We start from the raw sequence: 10,657 nt of genomic DNA on the forward strand, positions 1-10,657 counted from the left end.
GCGAAGAAGATAAAGCGAAGAAGATAAAGCGAAGTGGATAATAAACAACAACAATCACAGAGCATTAGAGAAACAAGCACCGATTGAACAAAACAGAGGGATCGAGTTAACAAAACATGACAAAAGAGTAGATCCCCAAATTGACAAAACATGACAAAAGAGTAAGAAATCAAAGGTAAACCGTTACTACTAAGCTACAATATGAATAAGAACAGAAGACTATGACTACAAACGAAGAAGATAAACTCTAATTTCAAACGTAAATATCCCCAAATCGATTGAAAACACAAAACCGAACACTAAATTGAGAGGAAAACAACATCGAACCTAATCTAAATCCATAAATCTGCACGAGAAGGCTTCGATTTACCTTTGTATCGGGACGGATCGAAATCGCCTTTCCTCGAGAGTTTTCTTTTTTTCTCGGCTTCGGTCGAAAATGAAATCTTTTTTTTTGGTATACGAAAGACGAAAACCGACCGAACGTATCACCGGCTGCCACGTCTCTAAGGATCAACGCCTTTAAATCCTTAGTTACGGATTCATCCTTAGCTTATTTAGCTCAAATAATATTTTTATAATCTGATAAGCATATGATTAACCGCTAAGGACCATCAACGTTCCCCCGTTGCAGCTGCTCTTATGTAGGACGAAAAAAGAAGAACGTTCTGGATCTTGATATGACTAAAAGTATAAGGAAGGAAAGAAAAATGGTTTATGTGTTTGTTCTTGTGGTGATTGAGGTGAAGAAAAGATAGGTATCTTTTATATAATATTTTGGTTATGAGGTGAAGAAAAGATAGGTATCTTTGGTGCATGGGACCGACAATGACCATTGATGACATTGTCCGTTTTGGTTGATGATGACTGTAAATGATGTCATCATAAACATTCACAACAAGGTTATGCTGACGTCAGCATAAACTCAGAAAGCATCAACCTCAAGTGAAGTGTTGTTTTTTGCTAAATTATATACCTCAAGTGTCCTCATACGTTATGCCCGAGTCCGATTGATAACAGATTAGTAAAATTTCATATAAAAGGAAGGTCTTTTATTTAGCAGATGAAAGGTCAGAAAAATAAAAAAGCAAAATGCATGTGTTATCGACAATATATTTTTTAGCTTTATCATTAAAACATATTTTTTAACGCTAAACAAATTATGATAAATATTACAAACAATTCAACATCCGGGATTCGAAATCCAAACTTTTTGGTGTAAAAACATTAATGAATCATTAGTCAAATCACTAGACCAATGAAGTTTCCACAAATTAGTATCATTATCTTAGTTATAAAAATTAGTATCATCAACATGAACTATTCATCGAATTAAAAAAAAAAACTATTCATCAAATTATTAAATAAAATACATTATAATATAACGATATTAACTCTGCAAACTTCAATTCAATTTGTATTTTGCTACCTTTGTTTTCATTCACTCATTATTTACTCGGTTTTATGTTTGGCTTAGTTTCATAAATTATTGATTTATTTCTTTATGAATTAATAGTTATTTTTGATAGGTGAATAATCTAGTTACAGGTGAAGTTTGTTTTTTTAATATAAAAACTATAAAATCTAAAATCCAGTTTAATTATATTTGAATTTAATTAAATTTCCATGGGATTTTTGTTAGCAAATAATTTAATTAAAAATATTCCAAGAATATTTTCGGTTTTACAGATTACAGAATGAACGTCGAGGCTGGTAAGTAAAATCCATTATAATTATAACGATATTATCTCTGCAAACTTCAATTCAATTTGTATTTTGCTACCTTTGTTTTCATTCACTCATTATTTAGTCGGTTTTATGTTTGGCTTAGTTTCATAAATTATTGATTTATTTCTTTATGAATTAATAGTTATTTTGATAGGTGAATAATCTAGTTACAGGTGAATTTTGTTTGTTTTTAATATAAAACCTATAAATCTAAAATCCAGTTTAATTATATTTGAATTTAATTAAAATATCATTGGATTTTTGTTAGCAAATAATTTAATTAAAAATATTCCAAGAATATTTTTGGTTCTACAGATTTCAGATTGAATGTAGAAGCTGGTATGTAAATGCACAAGTATTGCAACGACGTTGTTACTACTTTTTTTTAGAAAAACCTTATCAATGAAGTTCTCTTTAGAGAAACCTTATCAATGAGGTCCTCATTACTTCATCAACATTACCAAATTTCAAACATAAAACACATTTTTCAAGACAAGAAACAAAGAAACAAATGTAACTATGCAACGAACCCGAACATGAATTTGAGTTTATCAATTTCACAAAAACTAGTCAGATTCTGTAACTCTTTTCTTTTGGCAGATGAGTAACAAAAACCGTCCTAGTCCATATGACAGAAACCATCCAACTCCTTATGACAGAAACCACAGAAACCGTTCTTGTTGATCTTATCCACTTAATAATCAGCCAAGCCAAGCAACATTTCATTGTAGGTTCTTGTTGGATATATACACATTCACAAGCTAAACAGTTTCAGTCTCTAATCATGGGCTTCGAAATGTCTCTCACTATGTCTTCTTATCATACGAAACTGCCTATTGATAATGATAAGCTGAGAAGATGGGATGATTATCTTGCTTTCATCGAGGACAAAGACATCAGTAAGGTAAATGGTGTCTTTAGGCTTGATTTGATAACTTTTAAGTATTTGTCAAATGATTTCAGGTTATCAACTTGTATGAGAGATGCTTGATCTCATGCGCCTATAGGCCCACGTATTGGGTTCGGTACGTATTATGCATGCATAAACGTCATCTTGATCACTTTGTGGATAAGCTCATTGATCGAGCAACAAATTTGGTTTTTCCCAAGGTATGAAGTAGTTTCTCCAAATTTTTTTTTTAATCACATGTTTTGTTGTGTGTTCATCACAGTATTCAATCAACATAAATCATATATTTCAGATGAAAGATGCTTTAAAGGTTCTCAAGCCCCTGCTCAATGTGGAAACGATGACATAGTTCTTTCACAAGCCTGCTTGGTTCTCTTCCGGCGTTTAGATGGTGGCCCAGCTGACATGATTGATGATGTGGTTAGTGAAGATGTCTTTCCACTACTTGTGCAATTTTTGGGGATAATTCTTGTTTTTCTTTTTCCACTGTTAGTGTTTTCATCTCTATATAATTCACATTGACTAATTTATTTTTGTTGAAGGCACTCATCTTCCTCGGTTTTACCTAACATCTGTAGAGTCGTTGGAAACATAGTGAAGTGTGTTGAATCTTCTTCACATGTAAGAAGAGTAATTCTTTATGTTTTGTGTTTTTGCTTTACTATTTTGACAACAATTTTGTTTGTTTGTTTTGCAGTTTATCACTAACAGTGATGTGCTTACGAGACTCTACCAGTTTCTTGCAAGAGATGACACCGAAGGTATGCAGAAGGGAGTTTGTTGGATAATTTCGAGACTAACCGATGGGAAAGGAGTTCAGATAGAGGTATTAACCTTTTTTCTGCTATAATTGACAAGAAGACAGAGTTGTTCACAGAAAATAGTAGTGACTGTTTTTAATCATATTGTACAGGATGTGCTTGGGACTGAGATATATGACAAGGCTGTTAATGTCTTGAAGATGTTTTGGGATGAAGATGAGAAAAAGCAGAACATAGCGGGTATGTTATTCGGTAGTAACTAGTCGTCAGCTTCAAACGAAAATACTTTGGCTCTTGTGACATGAGACTATCTTTTGTTAATAAAATGTCTATCAACTTAGTAGCTTTTGTTATTATCGTCTGAATCATTTGAAGTATAACATTTTATCTTGACGTGAGACTATCTTTTGTTATTAAAATGTCTATCAACTTAGTAGCTTTTGTTATTGTCGTCCGTCCGAATCATTTGAAGTATAACACACACGCACACACAAAATACACCAGACTATTCAACCATCGGGCCAAAACATCTTGATGGTATTATAAGATAGATTTTAGCTTTGCTCCAGAGTGTATAAACCGTTGACCAAGATGGTATCTAGAAAAGATGAATACCAACATGATCATATAAAAGAGAGAATAGCTTATTACTTTTAAACAAAACCAGTTGAAAATTTAGGGTCAGATCTCATGAGAACATAAAGAGCCAAACTAGATATGTTACAAAATCTTAAACAAAATAAGAATAATTAAGCTGAACTACAACGAGCACCTTTTGATCGGATTGGTTGGCTCAGTAACATTTGGACAAACTAAGATAGATCTATCTTTTTGCAACAAACAACTTTCAAAATCTTTTTGCAATATTGTGATACTAATTTGTTCAAAAAAAAAAATTGTGATACTAATTAAGAATTTAAGAAATATAACTTTATTGGCACAAAGGAAGTAAGTATATAGTTTGAAAGCTTTGGATGCGATCCAAAGCTCTTCTTCGTTCTTTTTGATACAGATGGTATAGAGAGGTGACAATGGAACGAGGACTGGACCACCATGCATGAAATACACATGTATCTTACAACGAACTTAGACGGCTTGTACTATTATTTTATTTTTGCCAAGTGTTTGTCATAACTTGAGATAGGACAGATGAGAAGTTCCGTTGAGGCCTTTCTTAACGTATCCCTTTGTGTATTCTTCTAAAGTGAAGTCTCTGTAGATTGGAGGGTTTTCTTCAGAGAGAAGCTCTTTGATTGGTCCATAAACAGTTGAATTTGGAAGCAAATTCGTGGTGAAAAAGCTCGCTACTGAAATCCTCGTTTCAGTTCTGTTCGAAAGCACTCTGTGCTCTGCGCTTATGAATTTGTCATTCGTTATTAGCTGCATATCAAAGACATCTCTCAGATTCTCAACAAAAGCAGACATTGTTTGTTATAAAAAGCATGCAAAGTGCTCGTGAACAAATGGGAATTAACTTCGAAAAACTAAATTACAAAAACACTTAAAAAACACGATTGAATCAAATATGGGTTTTATGGTTCGTATATTAATTATGTGAATTGTAATTTACAACAGTTTAGATTGTATTTATATTACTTCAAAATCTGATATTTATTTTCTCTTTAGAAAAACATCATAAATTATAATTATGTGAATTATAATTTACAACAGTTTAGATTCGTATTTATATTTTCACTTCGAAAATCAACACAAAGAATGGATCAATGAGCTTTTACCTGCATGAAATCTCCGATGTTGATAACAAGAGCCCCTGGAACGGGTGAGACATCGACCCAACAGTCTTGATGAAGAATTTGAAGGCCACCAACTTGGTCTTGAAGGAGAATGGTGAGGAAGGAGTTGTCAGAGTGATGGTTTGTGCCGATAGTTAGGTCAGGTTGAGGACAGGGAGGGTAATAGTGGCAGATCATAAACAAACCCTTCATACAATCCATGCTCTTAAGCATATCAGAACTCAAACCAAGAGCTTCCGACAAGAGTTCAAAGAGCAAAGCACCTAAACTCATCATATGCTTCCAGTGTTCGATCATAGCACCCCTAACTCAAATAATATAAATGATGTTACAGTTACAAATTTCTTAACATATAATATATAGATATTTAGAGCACCAGCATTAATGAACCCCCCCTTGGGGTTCATAATTTGAATTTTTTATTATTATTTTTATTATTTTTTTGATTTTTTTTAAAAAAAATAAATAAAAATAAAAATAAATTGACCAATAGCGGGCCGCCACGTGGCGTGGAGCCCGCTGAACAGTGACGACTCGGGTTCATACGTAAGGAGCGTGGCGAGACAGGATCATTACTGTAACATATTATAATATTTTTTTTTTTGGGAAGTGTGTGAACTCCACCCACGAACCTCCAATATTGGTGCTCTTAGTTATTTATATAATATATATATATATATATATATATATATATATATATATGTTTAGAAAGTAATTTATATATATAATTATTATATTATTTTATACAGTGTTAATTTCTAAACAATAATATTTTGTATAATTTCTTGAAAGATAAAACAGAACTAGGTTTCTACCTGCAAACCACTGGGAGCTCTTCAGGGGTTGGGGGATCAGAAGACATGTAACAGGCGAAACTGTCTCTCCAGTTAACGCATGCAGTAGAACTATACAGATCAAAGTTACTATTGTAGACAAATTTTTTGGTGGCTTCACGCGAGAAGTAAGACTTCTTAACCTCGAGATCTTGCTCAAAAAACCTTCGAACTCCATCTCTCATCTCTTCAAGAACGCTTAAAGGAACACCATGGTTGACCATCTGAAAAAAACCCCACTTCTCTGCCGCATCTTTGATCTTCTCAACGACACGTGGACGTGACACGTGGACGTCTGCCAAGTCGATGATAGGGATTGCGAGATCCGAGGAAGAAAGAGAGGGTTTCTTATCCGATAAGGTACCTTGTGGGAGACGGAAGATACGAGGAACCTCGGTGATGTGAGCATCAACGAGACCTTTCACACCTGCTTTAGTCTCGTCGAAAGCTTTGCGCTCACTGTATGAGTCGAAGTCTTTGCTCTCCATTTTTTTGTTCTTTAACCTAATTCAAGATTTCTCACAAAGGCTTGCGTCTATATAGGACGAAAAACAGAAGAACGTTCTGGATCTTGATAGATATGACTAAGAGTAGAAAGAAAAATGGTTAATGTGTTTGTTCTTGTGGTCAGTAAGTGATTGAGGGAGTGTCTTTTTTATATAACATTTTGGTCGAGGTGAAGAAAAGATAGGTCTCTTTGGTGCATGGGACCGACGATGACCACTAATGACATTGTCGGTTTTGGTTGATGATGACTGTAAATGATGTCATCATTAACATTCACAACTAGTTTATGCTGACGTCAACATAAACTCAGAAAACATCAACCTCAAATGAAGTGTCTCATACGTTACGTCCGAGTCCGAGTCCGATTGGTAAGAGAATGATGAATGGAGGAGTTTTTACGGGTTTTTATCGGAATATAAGAAACAGTTTCTTAACTTTTAACTAAAAAAAAAATTAAAAGCCGACTCTTAAATAAAATATTTAAGAACTGGTTTTTATCTTTTGTAAAAATTAGGAGACGGTTACTTATATTACAATACGAATCCAACCATAAGAACTTCTCATTAATCACGTTGTAATAGGCTTGTAAAGTTTCTTATTAAAGAAAGGTTAAAAGGAGAAACAAATAGTGATAAGAAATAAAGGTGAAAAACATAAAATGCCACATCACATTCAGAATTGAGAAACAAAATCCATGTGTTATCGACAATATTATTTTTAGCATATCATTAAACAGATTAGTATCATCAACAAGAACTAGTCATTCAAATTATTAAATGATATTTATTAGTATAATATAACGATATTATCTCTGCAAACTTCAATTCAATTTTTGTTTGGCTACCTTCGTTTTGTTCGTTTTTGTTTTTGTTCACTCATTATTTCGTTGGTTTTATATTTGGCTCAGTTTCATGAATTATTTATTCATTTCTTTATCAATTATTAGTTATTTTCGATAGGTGGATAATCTAGTTTACATGTGAATTTGTTTTTCTATAAATTATAAGAAAAAACCAGTTTAGTTATATTTTAATTTAATTAATTTTATTTGGGATTTTGATTAGCAAATAATTTAATTTATTTTTTTCAAATAATTAAAAAATATTTTTAGCATCTATCAGCCCGTCACTCCAGATTGTAAGTGGAAGCTACTAAGTAAATGCACAAATCTTGCAACAACGTTAACATTACCTCCTTGATGTGAATTGTTGACTTTCGATATGGATCACTACCGGTTTGCAACAACATCAACACTACCTCCTTGTTGTGTCTTTGACTTTTGATATGAGTCGGTGATGTGTTTCACCAGTTTAATCATTGCAGTTAACTAGCTTTCATACTTTGACATTATCAAATTTTAAACATGAGACATTTTTATCAAGACAAGAGACAAACATCAACTTCAATCTATCAATTTCGTAAGAGTTATCAGATTCTCAACTCTATTCATTATTATACTTCACTTGAATGAATGATAAATGAAAATTATAGGAGGAAGCTCGGATAAACAAAAGAAAAACTAATTGAAAAAGAAGCAATGCATCAGGTAATTTCATTATCTTCAATAAACAAGATTTTACCTTCATTTATTTAAATGAATGGATGGGAAGTGAAATCATAAGAATGACAAAATTGTGACGCAAAAGAAAAAGAGAAATCATGAGAAGCAAAGAAAAAGAAATTGGAGAAGAAACAATTTATTAAGCAATTTTTGTTTTTCTTTACTTCAATTTTTTTTTTGTTTAATGTTTGGTTCATTTTACAAATGATAATTTAGATAGTGTGAATAATCTCGTTTACCGGTCAATTAACTTTCCCTCAGATTCTGGTTAGCAAATAACTTGTAATAAAAATATTTTAGGATCAGTTAATATTATTAACCTTTTGTAATGTGCTAACCAGAACATGACTATTAAATAAAACATTTGGTTTGGTATTAAATATTAATTTAACCAGTTCGGTTTGGTTTGTTAGAGAGATATACATGCACAATAGAAAGTCTTCTTTTATGAACCCAAAAAAAAAGGTCTTTTTCTCTAACTAAAAAAAACAGAGGAACCGAACATAAGCTTCTACCGAGAAAGATATTTCCTCTCTCCGACGACAAAACAGGCCTACGACCCATCAGTGTCTGATTTGCTCATTGTTCACATTTGCCTGCTTTGCTTATGTATCCCTCACCGCTTTAAGAAGGACACACAAAGGAGGTTTCGTTAATTCTATAGGAAAGAGTTACATTCAACCTATAAATAAATAAACTAACTTCGTTCATTGAAGGGGTTTTAATAGAGTTAGCTCCCAAGAGACTGCGACGTCTCTGTTTCTAAGCATTTTTGTTTTTACAACTTTTCGTCTTGGGATTTGTTATTAGGTTCAATGACTTTGGAGCTGACGGTGGTCCAGCAGCTAAAGAGTTGACTCAAAAGCTTCATCTGACCAAAGCACATCTCTCTTCCAGATTAGGAGTTGCATTACCCGACATTGAGGTATTGCCATGGTTCGTTCCTCTCTTCATATCCTTTATGCTGTCTAGATATATGTTTCCTCTAACTTGGAGAATGAGTTTTTTTTTTAAAGGTGAAACAAGTGGTATGGGCAATTGTTGCTCTGAAAGGACTCGGAGGCTTACTCTTTGTTGTTGGCAACATCGTTGGTGCCTATCTTCTGGTTAGTACTCACTTCATTTCTGTTTACAATTATTCAAAGCTTGGTTGTTTTATTGACTCTTTATTTCTTAGGCTTTCTACTTGGTGGTTGTTAGTCCCATCTTATATGATTTCTACAACTATGGACCTGAGGACCGCCAATTCTCTCTTCTATTGACTGAGTTCTTGCAGGTTTTTGTCTAAACACTTCTCTTCATTTTCAAATTCTTTGCTTGCTTTTGCCATGGAAGTCTTGTTCTTTGAGCTGAACTTGCTCGTGAGTAAATAATGTTTAAAAACCATCATTCAATGAGTCTCATTCTTTTGGATTATGATGTTTGATCGCAGAGTTTTGCGCACTGCTATTCTTTATCGGAGTGAAGAACTCTACGATGACGTCCTCCAAGCAGAACATTAACAAGAGGACACCCCCAAGCCTAAAGCTGCTTAAGAGTTGTTCTATTCTCTTCCACACACAGAGGCTTTAGAACAGCTTGTTATTTCTTCAAACATTGTTATTCGTTACAAGTTTTGCTTCTTTTTCTACCGTAGAACTCTAGAATTAGCCAGATTTTGTAATTTTTTCCCCTTCCATTTTTTATCATACAATTCTTTCCTGTGATTTTAAAATTGGTCGAGCAGGTATGTTTTCTTGGTCCATCGGTTAGAACTTAGATGACATTTCCACAAAATATACGATCTTATCAAAATGATAGTATTTGATTTTTCCATGAAACATATTTCTATTTTACGAGAAATTTTATTTTATGTATATATTCCTATTTTATATTATGGTTGTAATCCAATGGACAAGCTTAATATGCGCGATTATAATATGATATCACATCAATAATTTTGTCGTATATGACCTGGGTTTTTGATAAAGGTTATTTCTAAATAATATAAACCGTTAATTAATTTTGTGATAATTATAATAAGATACTGGCTAATTATTCAAAGACATATTATCTTTTTTTAAGAAACTTGAATGTGATTCTTTCCATTATATGTGGCACACAAAATCTGATAAATTAAATAGATAAAGAGATTTGGTTAGTCTAAAGTTGGTAAAGAAAAAAGTTATATTATCTCGTTGGTTTGAAGTTAATATGGTCTTTATTATTTTTTGTTTTGGAATTGCAATCAGTTCACAAATTTTAAAGGTTTTATCTCAAGTTAGGGGTCTGAATCTCAGAACATACAATTTCTTGTAAATTATAAAGATGTTGTTATAAATCCATGATATGGATATGTGGATTGCCATTAACCATCAAGGAGGTTTACATCTGACCCGACTATCCGGTCCGTCTACACTCGTCTCCGGTCCGTCTACATCCGTCCAAGACTAGACTCATTCAGCCGGAGCATTTATGAGCTTTGACCAAGTCTAGATCTTTGTGGTCAATATGTATTAAATGTGTAGATTCTAAACCCTTATGAACCTCCACTATATATTGATAGTGAGAGCTAATGAGAAAGACACAACTTTCACAACAACACTTCTCTCATATTTCTAACA

The 10,657-nt window shown here is 33.0% G+C and overlaps 2 protein-coding genes across 2 annotated transcripts; one reads left to right on the forward strand and one right to left on the reverse strand.

Annotated features, from left to right (window-relative positions):
- Window positions 1-4,307: 4,307 nt before the first annotated feature.
- Window positions 4,308-6,596, reverse strand: LOC106308049 (1-aminocyclopropane-1-carboxylate oxidase homolog 6-like). Its single transcript, XM_013745163.1, has 3 exons — window positions 5,969-6,596; window positions 5,136-5,457; window positions 4,308-4,779 (listed from the first exon to the last, which is right to left on the reverse strand). Exons 1-3 carry the CDS (start codon window positions 6,472-6,474, stop codon window positions 4,528-4,530), a joined length of 1,080 nt encoding a protein of 359 aa, XP_013600617.1. The 5' UTR covers window positions 6,475-6,596; the 3' UTR covers window positions 4,308-4,527.
- A 1,434-nt stretch (window positions 6,597-8,030) lies between these two features.
- Window positions 8,031-9,737, forward strand: LOC106309415. The gene is made up of 6 exons (XM_013746440.1): window positions 8,031-8,039; window positions 8,549-8,700; window positions 8,865-8,979; window positions 9,071-9,160; window positions 9,232-9,330; window positions 9,487-9,737. Exons 1-6 carry the CDS (start codon window positions 8,031-8,033, stop codon window positions 9,517-9,519), a joined length of 498 nt encoding a protein of 165 aa, XP_013601894.1. The 3' UTR covers window positions 9,520-9,737.
- Window positions 9,738-10,657: the final 920 nt, after the last annotated feature.

The sequence above is a fragment of the Brassica oleracea genome, chromosome C8, assembly GCF_000695525.1.
Source record: "Brassica oleracea var. oleracea cultivar TO1000 chromosome C8, BOL, whole genome shotgun sequence".
In the NCBI taxonomy this organism is placed as follows: Eukaryota; Viridiplantae; Streptophyta; class Magnoliopsida; order Brassicales; family Brassicaceae; genus Brassica; species Brassica oleracea.